At 40.1% G+C, this 22,835-nt stretch overlaps 1 protein-coding gene across 8 annotated transcripts in view; it reads right to left on the minus strand.

Moving 5' to 3' along the window:
• Positions 1 to 2,011: 2,011 nt before the first annotated feature.
• The window catches only part of TEAD1 (TEA domain transcription factor 1), a 203,569-nt gene continuing 182,745 nt past the window's right edge, over positions 2,012 to 22,835 (minus strand). For 6 of the 8 annotated variants that reach the window (XM_017881575.1, XM_017881574.1, XM_017881579.1 and 3 more), the window contains 3 exons: positions 20,818 to 20,958; positions 15,489 to 15,641; positions 2,806 to 9,671 (listed from right to left, as the gene is read on the minus strand). In XM_017881575.1, the coding sequence (XP_017737064.1) occupies positions 9,558 to 9,671; positions 15,489 to 15,641; positions 20,818 to 20,958 (408 nt within the window). In that variant the 3' untranslated portion in view covers positions 2,806 to 9,557. Of the gene's footprint in view, positions 9,672 to 15,488; positions 15,642 to 20,817; positions 20,959 to 22,835 lie in introns of all 8 variants that reach the window. The other 2 variants (XM_017881572.1, XM_017881578.1) reach the window with 1 other exon arrangement.

The following is a 22,835-nucleotide window of genomic DNA, read 5'->3' on the forward strand; positions in this document are numbered from 1 at the left end:
TTAGTTAGTTCGTTATTAATAGCACAGGGCACAAATTAAAAACCTGAGCTTCTTGGAAACCTAAGCAGTGGGAAAATATTTGCTGAAAAGATGCAGTCAGGTAATCAGCAGCCTATCTGCTACTTGTGATAACCTACTTAAAATCAGGTGTATGGGGCGTTATGGCACATCACACAGGACAAGGGAGGCTTTGAAGGCAATTTTACCCACTAACACCCCAGAGGCTTACACATTATTGGAATTTTACCAGTTGCTCACACTGATTACTTTATAACTATATGGCTTCCAATAAGTAGCAGCTATTTATATTAGTACCCGGAAGCAATACGGCGCAGGAGAATTCAATGGTACCTGGACATATTAGTACCCCGGAAGCCAATACGGGCAGGAAGCAAATTCAATAGTACCGCTGGAACATATTAGCCACCCGGGAAGCAATACGGCAGGAATACGAGGGGTTTCCAGCAAAGTTGCTTGTTCCTTGATCATACCAGAACCTTCCTGTTTGCTCCTCTAGTCTCTTTACTCAATGATGTTGTTTTACCTAACGGGTCACTCTCTTTGCTGAACTCAAGGTGACTGGAATCCTAGGCACTAACAAAGGATGTTTTTGAGGTATTAAAGTACCCTGTTTTAGGGGAGGAGGTAGAAAGGTGTCATGAGCAGCTGCACCAGAACTGCAAGGAAGGAGGTGCTTTCACCTCTAAATTCTTGCCACTTACCAGCTTGTATGACCTTAACAAGGGCCTCTACCATCTCTAAGGCTTCAATTTCCTTATGGAAAAATTAGAAATGATTCCTCTTTTCAAGAGTATTTGGGTTAAAGAAAATGGTGAAGATGCTTGGCATAGGACTTCAACAAAATGCTATATCATTTCCTTCCCTCTGCTCTGAGCAATTCACTGGACCATGGCATTCCTCTCAAATGGTGGCTTGCTGAAAATCATCCCTTTTCAAAGGGGCAGGCAAGTTATTTCTCTGTTCATGTTCCCCTCCAGAGCATGCTTCTTGGGATTTCAGGCAGGCTTTGCCTCAGACTTCAAGGAAATAAGGAGAAGCAAGACCCTCTGAGATCTAGTTCACATAAATGAAGGATCCCAAGGTACATTTGGGTCTCACTGTCAGAAGTCCAAGATAATCATTGTTTAAGAAAGTTCTTTGCCCCCAAGCCAGATTTCTCCTCTAGTCTTGAGCTGCTTCCACAGTGCAGTGAGCCAAGATGCAGGGGCCAAGAGTGCAGGCTGAACTATCAGAGTGACCTTCTTTAAGGCTCCATAACATACTAGTCATGACTTTTAATAAGCTATCCTTTCCTTTCTGGGCCTCAGTTTGGGGGAATGATGTCATTGGAACTATAGCGAGAATTTTAAAGTACAATGTATATATACATTGTACCAACACACTTGGCACAGAGTCCAGCATACAGTAAACACTTGGGGAATCCAAAGTTTTGTTAGGCACCCGTGCTGCATACCCTTGAATCATGAACCCCATGGTGATGCTGAGGACAGGGGTCGGGAGGAGTTACTGCTCAATGTGCAATCCAACTCCTGAGAATTTAAGTACTGTGTAGGAAAGAGCCATGCTGTACAGAGATGTACAGCCATCTCTGTACCCCATCCTCTGCTCTACCCCTCATTCCTGGCATGTGCCCAACAAGTTGGGTTAACAGCAACAAAAAACACTCAGTGGTTGGGCTGGTGTGCTGAGGCCCATGGGACTTGGCTTCTCAGGGTAAGTCTGGGATCCACAGACAAGCCATTCTGCAAAACTTATGTCAATTTTAATGAAGCACTAAAGAGTGAGATAGGCAGGGGGACTGATTGACTTGTGGGTATTTTTTAAGAAACCCTGTTAGATATAACACCTAAAGTTCCAATTATCAAGTTTGGTGGACACCTTCAAAAGGATGAAAGCTGCAACCTCCTTTACTCTGTCCTTCATATCATCACTCAAAATACATAAAGCACATTTCATTCCTAACAACATACACTCTGGCAGATAAAAAAGGTGACCCACACTTTCATTTTCTTTATTTTTCATTGATACCGTATGAATACAAAGTTTCTAGAAAGCTACAAAATGTCTACCACTTTATCAAGAAGGCATCAAAATGTGTCACTTTGCAAAGACATGAAAACACCTGCAGGAACTGACACAAAATAGCATTTTAGAGTGATGAAATAATTGCACTTAACTGTCATGGGTATTAAAGTTATCACACATATGTACCGCAAAAGCTAGAATACATTTTTTTTTTTTTTACAAAGCACTTTATAAAAAAATTCTCTGCACACAAATCCTATAATTTTCATATAACTATCATACTAAAGATAAATTCACTTTAAAGCCAACACTTAGAACATTTTAAAACAAAAAGGTACCAGTACCTAAACACAGACGTTAACAAATACAAGAATACTGTACTGCCAAGAGGTTTAATCAAATGCCTTTTGAAAGTTTCTGCAAATAGGTTAAGAAAACATGTGTGAGAATTTGCCCATGCCCACCCCCATCTCTCCAATCTACCCATGAGGAACCCAGTTACCCGAAGGCAGGTTCCACAGCCCACTCCCAGCAGCAGTACAATATCAAAGGAACCACTGACCAGATGAAACGCTTACGTCACAAGCCCATTTTATACACGTGACACGAAGACACAGACCGTGAGAATCCCATTAAGTCACTTAGAATGTGAACAAACACACGTGGCAAAAACAGATTTACATAAAATTTAAGTGTATTATTAAAGAATTAAAGGCTATTCAGGTTTCTTTTTTAAATGTTACAATTTTTTTTTTTTTGTCATTTTCAGGCACGTACTGTTTTTTACTTTTTTTTTTTTTCTTGTCTGCAGTCATGAGCCTATTGAAAAAGGCCTACAGAAGTAAATCTTTCAAGGAGGTAATAGGGAGATGTATTTTTTTTTTTAAGAAGTGCAGTTGATATCTAATTTACACAGTGAAACTAATGACAGAAAATGACTAATGAAAAAAAAAAATCAGAGACTGGTTTCCAACTGATTGACACCTAGATCTGTCAGCCTCTCTTAGAGAAAGGGGAAGGAGAAAAAATCTCATCATGGAAGGCAGACAAGAGAGTCCACCTGACAGAGGTGGAATCTGATGGAATCTGACCCCATTTCATGATAAACGAGAGGAAACATAAATGCCATCTCAAATACTAAAGCGATGTAGTGTAGCATGAGTGACTCAATGCAAATTCACAGAGTAAAAGAAGTTACGGCTTAGGAAGTAGGACAATAAATACAAATATTTCATCTTATTTAACGGTGCATGACTTCAGTGAAACTACCCTTTGCAATGCAATAAATTTAAAACACAAACCTTCATTCTTAACAATATAAGCAATGACTTTAAGAGAGAAAACTACTGTCAAAGCACAGTAACAGTTGAAAAGAGAAGCAGGAAAACAAGCATTTGACTAATTTCTTCCACACTGTGGTACAGTGCTGGCAGGGAGGAGTTGAGAATTCCAGCAGCTAACTATAACTTAGGTTGAGTACATTTTCTTTTCGTTTGATAGTTTTTGTTTGTTTGCACAAATTTCTATAAATACTCACAACTTGGAGTGGATACGAATCACTCCTAAAATTTCAGAGCCCAGAGAGGATATTCTTAAAGACACCAGGTAGAGACACACAGAACATGTGTATGAAGAGTTTCGAGGCTAATTTTCAAAGATGTCTGATGTTATTTTTACATCTATATTAGCAAAGAAAAATCTTTTTTTCCTGGCTTCTTTTTGGCTGGTGTTTGGCCTTCTTGTCCTTTTCACTCATCTTTCTTACCTCTATCAGCTTTCCCAATTTCTACAAGGTTTGGATAAAAGCCAACAAGGACTTTAAAGAGTTGCCCCTTTGAGGGCTGGAACATGCTTTGAAAATGCCAAATTGTGAATGGTGCTCTTTGGAAGTTCCTCGTAGCACATTCATACACACTACTTGGAGTCAACATGTTTGCCCTAAGAAGAACACTTCAATTGTAACGACCCTAACTCACTTTTGTTTTGTTCTGCACTGTCGTCTCAGTTTGAGGCTTCCAACTTTCAAAATGGTATCATTGTGTAAACCAGATAAGTGCGCACTGTCATTTGAATGGAAAAGAAAGTCTCCACAGAGACTGAACACGAACACAAGGAGGAGGAGAAAGCTGTAATATCTGTCCACCGGCCAAGATTCTGTCGTTTGTGCGGAAGTCCCCTCATCCGGACGCAGGGCTGGGTGACGAGGTGAAATGACACACTGGGTCATCGGCACACACAAACACAATAGTTTCTGGGGTCCTTCCGCTGCAGTGTGCTATGGATGTTGGAAGGCCCCTACTGGCAGACAGACTAGCAGCAGGCGGGGACCACGTCGTGCTCTTGTGAACAGAGGCCTGTGGTTGGTTACTCATCCCGGTAAACCAAAGGCATTATGGTGATCTCAAAATATTTTTGGTCTCTCTACAAATTATCGTTATTATGGCAGCACTTTTCTAAGCTGGAATCTCAAACCAAAGGCACTTTCATGCTAGAGTGCAGAAGATTCACAAATAGCTAAGTATTTGGTCATGAATTTAAAAGGCAACATTAAAAAGTACAATTTGCTTTTCATAGTAAACTATGAAGTTGCAACCTTTTGTTTTGGTATATACATTTGAGAGTGTGGTGAAAGAACTGACTTGTGTCCAGTTTCAGATTTTAGACCAACTAGTCAGTTTCCTATAGAACTGGAGAAAAAAATGGGCTTACAAAACAAAATGAAGACAATTTTGCTTGTTTTGTTTCCGATATTGGGCCAATTAGTAAAAATGAACATTAGGAATCGGTGTAAGAAAAGGCTGGCGGCATGACTAAGGTATTACTAAGGCACTGCTTACGGGAACGCTTTGGCAGCTCTGAATTGAAAACTTCCTACAAAAGTAACAGTAGTAAGAGAAATGCTTCCAGCTTACAAAAGGGCTCACAGTTTCGAGGCAGCCTTTTGCACTGCATACCCTACATGCAACATCTTAAAGATTTAAGGCTTTTCAGAAATGCCATGTGCAGGGCTTTGCCACAGAAACACCAACATAAAGAAATAAGCAATGCAGACATATCCTCCTGTCACAGGTGTGAACACCGACAAACAGAATTAGTTCTACCCTTCGTTAGTTCAGGTATAGTGTACCAGAGCATATACAAAATTATACAAATCAATATGTACCTGGTTTGTAAAATTGACTGTCATCTCATATGATTTAAATAATTTATAGTTGCACAAAAACAACTGCTAAAGCCACCACAGTACTGAAACCTTAAGAAGACCTGGGTTTAAAAGTCATTCGGGGACTTTTGACACCAAGTACTTGGAACGGGGGCTGTTTTTTGGCTGGTCTGAGTGCAGGACTTTGCTGCTAGGATGCTTACCAAATAGAAATTTGACTCAGAGCCTGTGGCTGGGGAATTGTTCTCAGGAAGTAAAAGGGCTCACCAGCTCTCCTACCTGCTTGTGGATGCCTCAGATAGCAACGGTCAGACAGGACACTTGAGTGTGGGAAGCAGCATCCTGTGAGGCTGTGCTCTGGCACAGGGAGAGCCTCAATCTCCCCGTCTCTTCTAAGCTGACCTGTCCACACATTCTGAGGGATTGTTTAAGCTTAGAGCAGCAAAGAAAAGCAGCCGCCCCCAGGAGAGGCCAAGGATCAAACTGGCAGGAACCCTAGACAAGTCTCACCCTTTTTCTGTCACTAACCAGCTGGGTGACTCTAAACATGTCACCTCCCCTCTGGGCCTCAACTTTCTCATTGACAAAATGAAGGAGAGTAGACTGTGCTTTCAGCTCAAGAGAGAAAATTTCTCTAAGCCCTCTTCTGGGACCAATCCCTCCATCCTCCATCTCTAGAGGTGAAATGTTCCAGTGGTTTCAATAAATTTACAAAACAGCATTGATTGTAAGGCAGAAACTAGAAGAAGCCCAGAGGAAATATGCTGAAATAAGTAAAGGTTTGATAATGAGATCCATGAGAAATAATGAAAATTGCTGAGACCTTTTTTTTTTTTTAACCCCAGTAAACTAACGATGAAGGTCAAATCAGAAACACTCTTTAAACAGGTGTGAGGTGATTAAAGGGATGATGGTGACCAGCTGTCCCCAACTTCCCCAGTGCTGAGTGAAAGAATACTTGTAGCGAGAGAAATTGTTGTGAAACAAAAGTTTTGAAACAGAAAGAAATATGGACACAATGTCACTTAATAGTCCTACCTGCCTCTTGCAAGGCTCTAGGAGAGATGCTTTCACGGGGTAAAATGGAAGGGAAAACAATTTCAAATGTGGTCATTGTGACCTGTAACATCTTAGGCAACAGGTCTTGACTGGGGATCATTTTGTACCTGATGAGATATTTGGCAATGTCTGAAGACATGCTGGGTGGGGAAGAGGTGTTAGTGGTACTACTGGGTAAAGACCAGGGATATTAGTAAATCTCCTACAGTGCAAAGGACAGCTCTGCAGAACAAAGAATTACCGAGTCCAAAATGTCAATGGTGTCAAGGTTGAGAAACCCTAGTCTCAGGTAGCTTGGGCATTCTGAGGTTCTAGGACATGTGTGAAGAAGTCCTTGTTTTATTCTCAGCCTCTCTCTGTGATGGAAATGAACGCCCACAGACCAGAGCCCCATTCTGCAGCTCCTCCCTGTTTAGGCAGTGGAAAACTGGCCTCTAAACTCTGCAGTGAAAGAAAGCACAAGATGGCCATGAAGCAAGCCTGGCACCAGAGGGTCTCGAGGGGATAGAGCATCTGGAAGAGAAGTGAGACAGGGCTCTGCGAAGGCTTCTTTAGTATGCTTTAGAAAGCTTTTATAAACAAAGGGAGACTGCCATACAGAATGAAGGACAAAAGACAGACTCAGATTAGATGTTGTGATGCCAATCTCACCCAAAGGTTTAATCTGAGAGAGACAAAGAGAAGCCCACTGGGGTGACTGGACCAGTGGTTAAGATAGGGAAAACATCTGTTCTGGAGAAGGCTTTAGAAGAACAAGACAGGAAGTAAACTTTTAAAAATCTTTAGAAATGTTGTAAGAGCAAGGAGTAAACCTCAAGGTCAACCATAGAAACCCAGAAAACTCAACTGCAAGGGCATTCTGAGCAAGAGGATGCAGGTGGTGAAGCACCCGGGGGCCCCGCTGACCCTGTTAGGTCAGCAGACTGGGCTGTGTTCGTCTCTGCGCCAAGAGAGTTGTCCTCTAGCTGGTCTTCCTGGGTCCCAGTATTTTTGTGCTTTGGAAAGTAAATCCCAAGAGCCCTCCTGGCTGCAATGAAAAGTCCCATTCCTGGGTAGAATATGAAACAGATATCTCTCCCACTGAAGTTCTAGGATAGGTTGGCTTTTAGCCATTTGTGCTCGCCTGGTCATAATACTCCTGGTCCTGGGAGAGGATGGGGCTTCCCTTAAGGAAAGATGCAGGAAATAAGAGCAAAAGAAACATCCCCAAGAGGGGTGTTCAACAGAAGTCATTGTAAATGTGGCCACCGTGAAAGGGGACACCTGGCACAATCCTTCACAAGCCAGCCTGGAATCAGGGAACCAACAGTAGTCTCTTTATGAAGGGCAGAGTAGCACTGTCCAACTGGTTTCTAGAAGGAATGGGCATTCCAAATGGGGACAGTTTTGCACTTTCTCCTCTTGTCTTCCCAATGACCAGGGATGCATTTGGGAGATGTCAGTGTTTTACTGTCTCCCACAAGCCAGCCACACCCTCATGTTTGGAACCACGAGATGCTGACTGATGTATTAATACAAGCAGGGTCAAAGCAGGTGTTGAGACAGGGAAGGGGGTTAAGTTAATTGGATGTGGTAGAACTAAGTTTATTTTCTAGCTTGGTGGAAAAATCTTGACAAATTTTACAAGTTAAAAAACTTGTTTCATGTTCTATTGTGTGCACATGTTCCCACCACTTATAAAAGCATATTTCTTTGGGAAGGTGGAGGAGTACTCCCTGTTCTCTCCCAGTGAAACACTTATGGGAAATAACTCAAAACATCTGGCCACATCAAACCAACTCTGCCTAGGCAATGCTCTGGAATTCTTAGACCGGAAAGTTGAATCTCTCCTGGCAAGAGAATCTCCTAAATGAGCCTATTTGAAAAGGTCAGAGATGGGTAGCTGGGCCTCTTAAACCTAAGCCAAACAAGAACTGTAACTTGCTGAGAGAGGCTAAGGAAATGGATGTGCTTCGAGAGGATGTATCTAAGTCTACAGACACATTAAGATAAACATATGTATCAGCACCTAGCAAACTGAATGACACTAAACAAGTGTTCACTAAATGTGTTGAGTAACTCTATATGTGCATTTGTGTTTATGTATACACATACATACACATATAGCTCTAGTTATAGCAGGTTAATATGCATATTGGGTCATTAGAAATAAAGAATGTATCCACAGGCTGGTGAGGATGCTTACAATTTTCTGGGGAGCAGAGACGCTAAAACTGACGAGCCTTTTACTTGTCTGTTTGATGAAATTTTCTCCCAGCCACAGGATTCTGTATACTTTGCATCTCACAGTGCAGTATTCAGTATTCACGCCAATTTAAAAATTTTGTTATTAAAATTCAGTGGTTCAAATATTTACTCATCTTAATAAAAAATTTGGTTGTCCATATAAAATATAACTGCACAAACAAGACTATAAACATTGTAAGTTTAGATTTTTTCAGTATGTATCTACTTATTGCAAAAAGAGCCATCTTTTCTTTCTCATTAAATAATCATCGCATTAGTACAATACAATTTTATATTTTTTAAATATACTATATATGTTAAGGATAAGGGGTGAAGTTTTCTTCCTTTGTAATACCTGTTCAAGAGTTTAATGGATTAGGAGATTAGTGTTAACCTTGAGGAAAAAAGTACAAATTTGTCTCATTAGGACACTTCTACCAAGCATTTCTTAAGGCTATAGTTTAACATTTGGTTTCAAAAAGAAAAAAAAGGTTTCATTTAAAAAATAATTTAGTGAATTACATTCTTTCATAACTTCCACCCTAATTAGTTACAAAGATAAGTCTAAAGATTCTTAGTTTTGTGTACTAATTTACATTTATATTTAAAGATTAATTTTACTTGTATCTTAAAACAAGAATTTTATGTTGGAAAAAAGAGAACTAAATACATTTGTATAAAGGCTGTAAATGTCCCATGGCAAATGCTCTGTCTCAATATTTTCTACCACAATTAGAAACAGGGCTCTGCAGAGAAAGACTTGGGTTGTTCAGGTTCACCTTTCCCGAGGAATTGTGGGCTGCACATCTGAAGAACATATAGAAACAACTCAATTTCTCTTTTTACAACTGTACCAGAACTTCACAGCTACAATGATAGTATGAACACATGAAAAAATGACTTCACTCAAACAAGATTTAGAAAAGTCAGGGTGACCTCGGGGCCAGGGCACCACCCTGTGTGGTGAGGTTTACAGTCAGTCGTTCGATAATGGAGAGAGAGTGTGTGTGTGTACATATGTGTGTGTGTATATACAGATATCTATATATATAAATAACCATGTTCAGTCCTTTACAAGCCTGTAAATATGATGTTGTGCTCCGTGTTCACTATTTGAAACTTCAAACACACAGGCCATGCAGAGGAGAGTTTCTTGTGTATCCCTGTTTGTTACCACCTGTTAAAATAAAAAAAGGTATGTAAGTGTAATACTACACGGATGAAAACATATTCCATCTGTATGGACTATGGATGACTATGACTTAATTGGAGAAGAACGAGTCTTAAGTCCAACAGAGATTTGCTCAGCCTCGCTCTATGTCCTCTAACACAAATTGTATTATTTTTTATTTGAATTTTTAAATTGACAAGTAATAATTCCAGTCCCTACTTAAAAGAATAAAGTCTTGCAGTACATGTATTTATGGGCTACAATGTGATGATAGATGTATATACATTACAGAATGATTACATCAGGTTAACTGACATACCAAGCACTTCATATACTTCTTTGTGATGAGAACATTTAAAATCTACTTTTTCCCATCCTAGTCTTAAACTTGCGCTAAATCTTGTTTCACAATAGCCAATAACAGACAGAAACTGCAGGAGTGCCTCCCGCACCACCATATTAACTAGCAGTGCCTGGACCCAGCAAAGTATCTGCTGAATCAAGGAACAGTGGGATAGGGAGAATCCTGTGGAATGACATTCTTTCCATGGACACGGGCTTTATCTCTCAAAATGTATTGTGAAATACTCGCGTTTCCCCTCGAGTCTCCTGAATCCCTCTAATTCTCCTTCAGATTTTGAGTTCTCCAGCCCAAATCATTGCAGCTTCCTCCACACCAGACAGACCCTGACTCCTTCCTGTCCTCACTCTGGTCTCAATTCCCCATGCTATTCTCAGAAGGAACTTTCTAAGAGCAAATCTAATCAAGCACAAACAACACCAAACGCTTCAGTGACTCTGTTACTTTTGTACTTGATTACACCAAAGCATTGTTTGAATGAAAACATTCTGAACTTGAGAGCCTCATCCAGTTTGTCATAGGCCTAATTTCCCTCTAAGTATCAGGCTGCTTCCCCTGTTTAGTTTCCCTTGCCCTTAAGGCATCCTTGCTTCCTCCAGTCCCGACCTAAAGAATGAAGTCTTGCAGTACATCTCATTTTCCCATCACAGCATGCTATACAGTTGGTAAATGCATATAGGTGTGAACAATTTTTTTTCTAATGTTCATCTCATCCAGTGGAATATAAGTTTCTAAGGAACAGGGGCCCTGTTTCCCAGCAACTAGTTTGAAGACATGGCACACAACAGTCATTTAATAAATATCTGCTGGGCTGGGCGCGGTGGCTCACGCCTGTAATCCCAGCCCTTTGGGAGCCTGAGGTGGGTGGATCACGAGGTCAGGAGTTCGAGACCCACCTGGCCAACACAGTGAAACCCCATCTCTACTGAAAATATAAAAATTGACTGGGCACAGTGCTGGGAGCCTGTAATCCCAGCTACTCAGGAGGGTGAGGCAGGAGAATCACTTGAGTCCGGGAGGCAGAGGTTGCAGTGAGCCGAGATTGCACCACTGCACTTTAGCCTGGGCAACAGAGCAAGACTCTACCTCAGAAATAAATGAGTAAATAAATAATTGATGAATGAATGAAAATTCACATCAGAATAGCCAACAAATATTGAGTGCTTACTATCCATCTACTCAGTATCAAACGCTTTACACAGATTGTCTCATACGATATTATAATACCTCTACGAGTAGGTGCTCTTTGACAGGGAAGGAGCTAAGAGGTTTGTTTGGTCATGGTTGCATATTCACCATGCAGATAGTTCTCAATTGTTTCTTCCTCAGGAAGCCTTACTCAGCTTCCTCCTGAACTAGGTCAAATTCTCCTGTTCTATAAATGCCCCGTGTCCCTCTGCCAGGTAGCAAGAGCTACAGTTTTCATTTATTTTGTGATGACTTGATGCATGCCTGCCTCCTGCATCAGACCCCAGGATGGCAGCCCACCTGCCTAATTCACCACAGCACCCCAGCCCTGGCACCTAAGTATGCACCCATGGGATACCCCTATTCTTAGCAATCAGAAAGATGTCTGCTTATCCATCGAGGCAACATCCCTGAGAATCCCTACCTCATCACTCTGCACTTGAGAGGTACCTGTTTTACGAGTACACCACAGCCATCATTTCCTTGCAATGGTTTATTTACCTGCCTCTTTCGTCCTGAAGCACCATGAATTACTATATGACAAGTACTGGGTTTTATTTGCATTGTATCCCAGAAGGCGGTACCATCTGTCATAGCTTAGCTGAATTAAAATATTTCAATGATAACCTTTGAGGTAGAAAGTGCAGACTTGAGTGTTCTGTTTATACATGAAGGTGAAACTGATGTCTGAAGATTAAGTGACCAAGGCCATAAAGTCTTAAACTCAAGTCTTTTCATTTCATGACCATAAGATACCTTGCAAAGTCTTTTCTATCCATTCAAGTCTTAATTTATTTCTATCACTGGCTCTGTGACCTTGGGGTGGCCTGACATTCTTCATCCATAAAATGAGAATAAAAATGACCTCATAGTCTGAAAGTGAGATTTACATAACATTTACAAAGGGTCTAGCACAGCACCTGGCACTTCTACAATCTATGTAAACTTCTTGCAAGCTTTCTATAAAAGAATACAGTTGGCCCTTCCTATCTGCGATTCCACACTTGCAGATCCAATCAGTATCAGACTGAAAACACTTGGGAAGGAAAAAAGACATAATAAAGATAATGTAACAATAAAAGAATAAAATTTTAGATAAAACAACTATTTATATAGCATTTACATTGCATTTGGTATTATAAGTAATCTAGAGATGATTTAAAGTATAAGAGATGATTTGTATAAGTTATCTGCAAATACTATGTCATTTTATATAAGGTACAATTTCTCCTGTTCATCAATTAGATTATTTTATTTTTATAATCCAAGAGCGCTGGCTTAATTTCAGTTTTTCTACAACTAAACTATTATCTAACATATATTTATTGATAGCTATTAATTCTCCATATTAAAGGAATTTATTTAGTTGCTTAATGACACATTTTGAAATTAACCTGCTAAGTTATCTGGATGGCTGTATTGGTTGAAGTCATATGTTCCAAGAGAGCATTAATGATATATAGTGACGAGTTGTTTAACAATGAGGACACTTTCTAATGTGTAATCAGGTGGTTTTGTCATGCGAACCAACAGCATAGAGTGTACCTACTCAGACCTAGATAGTACAGCCTACTACACACCTAGGCTATATGGTATAGCCTATTGCTCCTAGGTTACAAATCTGTATAGCATGTTACTGTACTGATTACTGTAGGCTATTACAACACAATGGTAAGTATTTTTGTATCTAAACATACCTACACATAAAGTACAGAAAAATATGGTACAAAAGGTAAAAAGTAGTTCACCTATATAGGGCATTTACCACGAATGGAGCTTACAGGCCTGAAATTTGCTCTAGGCGAGTCAGTAAGTGATGAGTGAATGAGAAGGCCTAGGGCATTACTGTACACTACTGTAAACGTTTGTACTGTACACTTAGGGCTAAGCTAAATTTATTTTTTAAAATAATTGTGCTATATTATATAATAGCTGCATCATCACTAGGTGACAGGAATTTTTTAGCTCCATTATAATCTTATGGGAGCACTATCATACATGCAGTCTGTTCTTCACGCTGCTATGCAGTGCACAACTGTAGTCAGGTTCTATGGGTAACAGGGGCTTTAACACTTTTCCAGGCCACATTTATCTTAGCTGTGCTCTCTGAGGTAGAGTTTTAGGGACTGAGGACATGCATCCTTAGCATGCATAAACAGAATCAGAAGTGATTTTTAATAAACAGTTAAGACTCCCCCCAAGAGAGGCAGGGAAGCCATTCACTCAGGGTTTTGGTTAATTCCTGAGGCTACCTGAGATCCTCAACATATGCCACACTCACCTTCTACTCATCTGACTGCTAAAGTGATGCATCTATTTTTAGATAGCAACAGGGAGCACCTATATGGCAAGCACCTACTACCTGCCAGACTTGCAAACCTTGAACTGCTCTATTTTCACCAAAGGGCCATTTTCACCAAAGGAATACTGATCAATGTTATTGAAGAGCATGTATTCCAAACTTCCCCTGAGTGCTGGCTTCTACGTTTTAGAGGGACATGGGCACATCTGAGAATCCATTAAGATTCTCTTCTTGATACAAACAAAAATTATATACAAAATTATCTGTTTGGTAGTTGTATGCCAATCATGTGTCTCTGAACTCTGAGAGTCCTTGCGGCTCATTTCCCAATCCCTTACAGCAATGGGTCTCTACCTGGTTGCACACTACAACTACATGCAGAGCTTTAAAAATAAACAAAAACCAGGATGCTGGGCCCCATCTCCAGGGATTCATTTTATTCATCTGGGGTGGGGCCTAGGCCTTAGATGTTTTAAAGCTTCCTGGATGAATCTAATATGCACAGGGTTTTTTATTTTTAAATGTTACTTACTTTTTGTTTTTTTTAACAATGGTGTATAGAAGCTGGCTCCTACTGGCTCATAAAAGTTATTGTTAAATATTAAGAAATCTGATGAGTTGAATAGCTATCAGGAACTTCAAATTGCCCATGGAGAGCATATTTACACCACAGAAATAGGCAAAAGGTATAAACTAGGGTTTTGGGAAATTGGGAAAGAGCCTTTAAAAAAAAAAAGAACACTGCTGATTGAAAGCCACTGTCCCAATGGAACCAAAAACACCAAGTAAAGAATTCCTGCTCTATGTATTCTTCTTAATCCTAGTAACAAAAAGGAATAAAGTAGGCTTTCAGAGGAGTATCTGGTCACAGTATAGCCTTGTTGCCCCTCTTTTGCTAAGATTGTTTCCATCAAGTTTTGTTTTGGCATTTTCTCTTTAATCAAGTAATGTTATTTTTTTAAGTGAGTCTTATGAAACCCATTACTGAATATTTTCTGTTTTGCACATGACACTGTTCCTAATAACTTCCGAAGTCCCCAAATAAAGCTCCCAGAAGAAATTTGTTTTAAAGTTAAGTATTAGGGGAAAACACAGAACCATCCAGGGGCACTGGTGAGTTTTCCCATTATGGACCTTGAGCACTATTTTCCCTTTCCTTTAGCTGCCCATTAAGTTTGTTTCGTCTGTTTTGAGATGGGGTGTCACTATGTCACCCAGGCTGGTCTCGAACTCCTGGGCTCGGGGGATCCTCCCACCTTGGCCACCCAAAGTGTTGAGATTAGAGGCATAAGCCACTGCACTCAGCCTAGCCAGACTTTTTAGCCTATGAAGAACATTTTCCTCCTCCTGGTCATTGATTCCATGCATTCTATTCTAATCTATATTTCTTCTGGTACTGAGAGCTTATATTTTCTTGCCTTAATGCATGTAACTTCTTAGAAGGCCTTGGAAGTCCATCATGGAATGTGTCAAGGTATGTCTGAGGTACAAACCTACCAACTCAGCTTTTGCCTGATTTGCATACCATGTTGCTGTTGAGACTAAAACTTGGCTAACGTTGAAATTACCTGTGGAACTTAAAAAAATACACATGCCTGGGTCCCATTCTCAGAGATGCTGATTTAATTGATCTACGATACAGCCTGAGTATCTGGATTTTTAAAAGTTCTCTAGGCCTTTCTACTCTGCAGCCAGAGATAAAAACACATCACTTTTTATTACCCAACTGAATTCCAGTTCTGTGAACCTCAGAAACCCCAGCCACACAAAACCCCTTCTCTTCTACAGACTCAAGCCCAAGTTTTCCCTATGGATGCTGCAAATTCAACTGCTGACTGACCACCAGGAGCCCAATCCAACAGCCTGGTCAGTTCCCTCAGCACAGGCCCAGCACCTCGCAGGACCACCTTCCTCACTTCTGTCAAGCCTCATGGCAGTATCTGCCCACACAGGAAAGAGACAAAACCATTACCAATAAAATTGTGAAGTTTTCCAAAACACTGTTCATCATATATTTCTCTGGTAAGTGTTTGAGCTTGTGGATGAAGTTGATCATATATTCACACATTGGGGAGCGGTTTATTCGGTATACGAATCGGCCATTCTCAAACCTTGCATACTCCGTCTGTGAGGAAAAAAGGATTTGAGTATTTTTACACTTTTGACTTCAAAACACATGAAACAGATATTACTGCCTATAAAAAAGCCTTTTTTTCCATATGAATCATCTTCTATATGCTATACTACTTACGTAATTTACTTAATTAAAAGAAAACTATCTCCAAATTTATTGCTATACATAGAATCCATTATTTTCTGAAAGTTAAAAAAAAAATTAGTTGGAAAGATGATAGCTTTAAGAAGAGTTGATAGATCCTTTTAGCAAAGGTCGGAAAAAAATATAACTGCCTAATTATGATGCTTTACCTGGAGGAGATCTGTAAAAGCAGGCCCCAGCTAGTTACAATTCTTCAAAGAAAATCTCTCTTTATTGTGATAAAGCTTCACAGGTTAACAACCAATACAGCTAATCTCTCTACTTTAGAAAAAACTGATTATTTCTCACGGATCATGAGCCCCTGAATGTCAGCTGTTTATGAAAGGAAGAAATTAAGAAAATACTAGTACATATGCTGTTTCAAGAACTCAGAAATAAGAAACAAGGTTTCCTAGATAACCTTGGATCAAAAGGAATTAAGAAAATTACAAACTAAAGAGCAATGAAAAGGGAGATATTTTACATCAAAACGTATCAGCCATGATGAAGCTGCACTTGAAGGAAACTTAATGAAGCAGTCTCGTATGTCTTCATCATTAAAGATAAAAATTTACAGAATAAAATACACATCCTTAAAAAATAAAAAATAAAAAAACCCACACCACAAAGAAATCAAAGGAAGCTAGGAAAAGGAAATTAATATAAGATAAAAGCTCAAATCAATGAAATAGAAATGTAAAATGTAGACAGAATTAAAAACTGGTCCTTTAGACAGACAAAATAAACTCTTCACATAAGTAAAAAGGAGAAAAAAGAAAAGTGGCAAAACCACAATTATAGTAAAAATTACAAGATACATAAAAGATTATTTCACATAACCCTAAAGCAGATACACACACACACACACACACACACACACACACACACACACACACACACACGGGGAAGCAAAGAAAACCCAGCAGATAGAGATGCTTTCCCAGAAAAATATAACTTGCTAACACTGAATCAAAAAGAACGGGAAATTGTCAATAAATAGATCAGTCATCAGCTAAACTCATATGAAAACTAATGAGTTTAGCTATTTACCATTGAAAAAAGGGGAAGCCACAATGGATATAAAATTTCAATTAGGAGAAATAAGCTCAAAAGATCTACTGTACAACATGGTGACTATAGTTAATACCAAAATTTATTCTCAAAATTTTATTCTCAAAATTGCTAAGAGAAGATTTAAGTGCTCTCACCACAAAATTGGTAAGCTATGTGAGGTAATATATATGTTAATTCGCTCGATTCAACCATTCTACTGTGTATACATATTTCAAAACATCATGTTATACACCATAAATGTATAAAATTTTATTTATCAATTAAAATAAATAATTAAAAGTAGATGCTAAAAAACATATGAAGACCAAACAGTTTCAGGCCTAAGTTTTATGTAATCTTAAAAGAATAGTTATTTCCAGTGTTATTCTTTTTATGAAACTAGTGTACATTCAAGACTGAAATTTGGCAAAGAGGTTATTGAAAAAAGTATGTAACTGGGTATTGGCAGCTCACACCTTTAATCCTAGCACTTTGGTAGGCTAAGGTAGGCAGATCGCTTGAGCCCAGGAGTTTGAGACCAGCAAAACCACATTTCTACAAAACAGTACAAAAAATTAGCCAGGCATGGTGGCATACGCCTGTAGTTCCAGCTACTCAGGAGGCTGAGATGGGAGGATTGCTCGAGACCAGTGAGGCTGAGGCTGCAGTGAGCCAAGATCATGCCACTGCACTCCAGTGTGGGTGACAAAGTGAGACCCCATCTCAAAAGAAAAAGAAAAAATGAAAAAAGTATAGACGAATATTACTTATGAAATGTAATGTGAAAATTCTGTGTAAAATACCAGCAAATAGAATCCAACCATACATCCAAAGTAGGACTGTTTCAGGAATGCTGTGGTGTTTCATACACATTGAGGAAATGTATTAACTTGTTATGTCAACAACTTGGAAGAAAAATCATATAGCAACAGTTGCTGAAAAGCATCTGATAATGTATTGCAGCTGTAACTAATAAAAAATCCTAAGTAAAACAGGAATAGAAAGAAAACATTTAAATTAGTAATAAATACCACTAATAAAAGCCTACAGTAAATATAATCCTAAAGGGCAAAACACCAAAACTTTTTCAACTAACATCAGCTAACTATACAAAGGTACCCCAGGAATCTGGGGGGAAAACTAAAGTTAAGTATGAGAATTTACTAAGATGGCCATATTGAAGACAGAGATGCAAAACCAAGAGCTTTTCTCTATTCTATTAATTCAAATCTAGAAATAGCAAATTACAACATATTATAGAATATTTAGAAATATATTTAACAAGAAAGAGACAAATCTGTATGATGAAAATGATAAAATCTTATTGAAATATATAAAATGAAATGAGAATGCAAATAGGTTCTTGATTGGAAAGATTTAGTATCAAATTCTCCCAAAAGAACATCTAAATCTGATGCAATTACAATTAGATTGCTCAAACAAGTTTTTCTTCTTTATATGTTTAAGTGATTGAATTAATTGGAAGAATAAATGTTGGTTACTAGCTTAGAAAATATATGAAAAAGAAGAACAGTGAGACTGACTTGCCTCATCAAATCTCAGAATATACTATAAAGCCACTGTAATCAAATCAACATGGTACTTGGATACGTAGAGACAAATAGTGGGTGGAATAGAACAGTGGGACTCCAGGAACAGCTCTCAGAATATATGGTAATTTAAAGGGGGCAGATCTGTTTAACTGGAAAAGAATGAATCATTTCATAAGTGGTTTTGATACAAATGCCTATTTGGAAGAAAATATAAGTGGACTACTACTTCACACCAAATGCAGACATACATTCTAAATAGGTAAAAGGCCTAAGTGTAAAACCCCACCTACCACACACACCACCTTCTCCATAAAAATTCCTGTGATTTTATCCGTCAAAAGCAATATTTCCCTGCTCCCTGAATTTGCAAAGAGCTTTGGATGTATCACCTAAGGACACCAGTAATTTGACATTTGGGAAACTGAGTAAGCTGTCTGGTTCATCTTTTCTCAAATGCACCTGTCCAGGCAGGGAATTCCAACTACAGAGAACATCCCCGACAACTTAGCTATTGACTAACATTGCCTAACACACATCTTCCACACTCCCAATCACCCACAGGTAATTTTGCTTCCTCCTTCTTAGAGGAGAGGAGGTCATCTGGTTCCAGGTGTCCCAGCCATGTTTCATGATACAGCCACCTTCTCACCTCCTGGGCTTTCCAGACATTATGTTGAGCCAATTCCCCTCCTCCCGACTCATTTTTGTCCTCTGCTCTTCTGTTTATGTCTCCCTCTACTTATCCTAGGGCTGGTGGCTGCTCCCCAAATTTAATCCTCATTCCTGTGCCTTTTCTGTTCCCTCTCTGCAGCTAGGTCTCCATTCCTAATCCTTAATGCTCAGGATTCCCAATTTGTATTTCCAGTCTTTACCTGTCATCCAAGTTCTAGCCTTGCATCTATAATCATTACCTATGCCCTCTTGAACACCTTATTTCCTTATCTCTACTAGTGGCAGTACCATCCTTCCAAGCATAAAATGTGAGTGTGACTTTTGACTCTTACTCCTCATTAATATCCAGTTCGTTTCTAAGTTCCATTCAAAACATCTTACTGGATTCCCACTGCCACCACTGTGGGAAAGCTCATGACCCCTAAGCTTAAATTGTCCATCTAATAGATGTTAACTCCCCTGGATCCTCTTCTGCCAGCATAACCTTTCCTCCACCACATTCTCATAAGGCCTGTCCAGTGCTCAGGGGATTTGTGCTATTGCTATGAGGGCCTGCAGCATCCCAAATCCTCATTGCTTAGCCCAGGGTCTTAAGAAATAAACTCTTCTCCCTCTCTCCCTCCTCAGCACAAAGTCTTTGTACAGCTAAGGTGGACTCTTGAACCTGAAAGGTCCAGGGCCACTGGCTTACCTGAGCATGGATCAATTAATTGGGTGATGGGTAGAAGACACTAAGAAACACAACCTTTAAGGAATGCCAACAACAAACATTATTCAACAGAGCTACTCACCCTGATCAAACAAATATACATCTTTTTAAAGGGAGGAAGGTATGAAACATAAAAGTCGTAAAAAGATATTGGATCCTAATATATAATAAACTCTATCTAAAACAATTAAAAGCAAAGGCAGTGGAAATGGCAAAAGCAACAATATCCAACTCAAGGTGTCATGGTTTCAGAGGGCAGGTGCCAATCAGCTGAGTACCATCCTGACATCTATCTACAATGCCTGGGAGTGCTCTTGGACCTAGGGGTTGGGTATAGAGAGGGCATCATTCTGAGTGGCAGGGCCTATCTCCACCCAGCTTTCATGCCAGGCTACCCCACAAGGCCTCACACAGAGGTGCACAGCACTGGCTAAGCAGGGCACAGCTGACTTCAGACACAGTCAGAGGACTGGCATGGGACCTCCTATTTGCTTCCTTTCCGGTGCTTCCAAATCACTTTACCTTTTTAGAAGTAACAAGAAAAAGAAGTGGGAGAAAGGAGGAGAGTGATATGGTTTGGCTGTGTCCCCAACCAAATCTCACCTCAAGTTGTAATCCCCACGTCAGAGGAGGGGCCTGGTGGCAGGTGATTGGATCATGGGGGCAGTTTCTCCCATGCTGTTCCTGTGATACTGTGGGAGTTCTCACCAGATCTGATGGGTTAAAAGTGTGTGGTGGTTCCCACCCACCTTTCTCCTGCCGCCATGAGAAGATATGCCTTGCTTTCCCTTCACCTTCTGCCACCATGATTCTAAGTTTCCTGAGACCCCTAAATCATGCTTCCTGGTAAGCCTGTGGAACTGTGAGTCAATGAAACCTCTTTTCTTTATAAATTACCCATTTGCAAGTAGTTCTTCATAGTAGTGTGAGAATGGACTAATACAGAAGGTAAGAAGGAGACATCCAAAAAAGTACAACTCTCTGCCCCAAGGAAGGCTTAAAGGAAGGCAACAGTCTGCCTTGAATGAAGTTTCCCAGTATACAGAGGCCAACTTACCTCTACTTTTTCTACTACTTGCTTCCCAAAGGAGCAAACTTTGGTGGAACAGGTGACTGTCATATTTTCAGAACTCTCGTACTGACTGGTTACACCATAAAAAGCCCCAGCATCATCTTGAATATTGCAGTTTAAATCAGCCTGTTGGAAAGGAAATGGAGGTGTGGGTTATTCTCTCATCCCAGGAGTCGCGGCACCGAGCAGTAACCTTCAGGGTAAGACATCCGCTTGGCTGAATGAAGTTGGCTGGCTTGGGAAGGTGATGCTCATCTAGAAACAAGTTCAATACCCATCTGTCATTTCTTAAAGAGGTTGCTGATTTGGGCAGTCCTCTCTTGAAATGACAAGCTACATGTATCAATTTTGTTTTACTTTCTTGCATTCAGTATCAGAATAACACTGTGTCCTTGCAATAAAAGATCCACAAGGTCTTTGAAATATGCACAGAAAGCAGGATATTAATTGGATTCATATTCACTCATCTTTAAAGATATTTAAAAAAACAGGAGACTGCAGCTGACTAGCCATTTGTCATATATGTACAAACAGAAACTTTCTTAAAAATTAGAATATCTGGAGGGGAAATGGTTCCTATTAAAGATTGACTTACAAAGAAGTTAAATAATGAGCATAAGTTGCCATTCATTTAACACATTTTTATTAAGTACCTACCTGAGAGGTTCATGCTAGACAATGTACAGGTTTTGCCTACAACTGGTTACATAAAATAACTATCATTCAGATAGAAAATAAGTACCATGTCAAAGGTACTTAGAGTTCCAGCAATGGAAGGTACGACTTTCCACAGGGGGTCTCAGTTCAGGAATGATTTAGACTAGCACATGCAGGGAAGGCTGGGGGTACAGTATAGGCCAAGGCCTGGAGTGCTGCATTCTAGCTTCTGTGCATGGATTAAGGACTTCAGACTAGGAGTTTGGAAGTGCAGCTTGGGCACAGGTTATGGGGGCTAAAAAGGCAGTATAGATTGTATTCTGTAGGAAATAGATACCCCTTGAAAGCTTGGGTGCCAAGAAAGTGATATGATTAGCCCTGTGCTTCAGAAAGAAATGTCTTCAGCAGGATGCAGTGGCCACTGGAGAGAAGAAACTGGCTGCTGCAGCGTTTGATCACTGCAGTGGTCTGAATGTGCCCCACTAAATTCATGCATTGGAAACTTAATCCCCAGTGCAAGAGTGTTGGGAGGTGAGGCCTTTTGGGATGGGTTTAGGTGTTGAGCCTCTGCTCTTGCATATGGGTTAATGCTGCTGTAAGTAGGGCTTTCAGAAGTAAGCTGGCTCTCTTTGGCCCTTCATCTGCCTTCCACCAGATGCTGCAGACTTGCTCTTGGACTTCTCAGCCTCTAGAAATCTGAGAAATGAATTTCTGTTCTTTATAAATTACCCCAGGCTGTGGCATTCTGTTGTAGCAGCACAAAACAGACCAAAGACAGCCACAGAGTAATAGCTGCCTTCCCTCAAATATCTACCAACCCCCTGCTCTGCGTCAGGCACAATGCTCAGAGCTGGGGATAGAACAAGCAAAATCTGAGTCAGGGCCTGCTCTCGTGAGCTTACAATTAAGTCAGGAACACACCACACAGAGCTAAGCCCCAGGGAGAGAGGTACGGGGGGACATGAGCACAAATGGTGAGGAGTGAGCTCCCAGGATCAGAGGCGCCTCTAATGATGATGTAACTCAGATCCCAAGAAAGAAGACGAGGCTTAGGCAAGAGAAGCGTTCCATAGGAGAGAAGAGGGTGTTCAAAGGGCACACAGCCAGAAAGAAGGACTAAAGAGAAAGCAAGAGACAGAGGATGGCAGGAGAGCTGGAGAGGTGGGAGGGCTTGGGTCTAATATCCTGAGACCAAAGGACACAGTGAGCAGACAGTCCTGGAACAGTGGCAGGGCACAACCAGCTCTGCTTTCCAAAAAGGCACCTCTGACCACAGCTCGAAGAAGACTCCAGAAGAGAGCAGAGAGGATGTATACATATACTAGGAGGCCATTATAGCAGTCCAA

Source organism: Rhinopithecus bieti, unplaced genomic scaffold (genome assembly GCF_001698545.2).
Source record: "Rhinopithecus bieti isolate Rb0 unplaced genomic scaffold, ASM169854v2 scaffold_11944, whole genome shotgun sequence".
Lineage (NCBI taxonomy): Eukaryota > Metazoa > Chordata > Mammalia > Primates > Cercopithecidae > Rhinopithecus > Rhinopithecus bieti.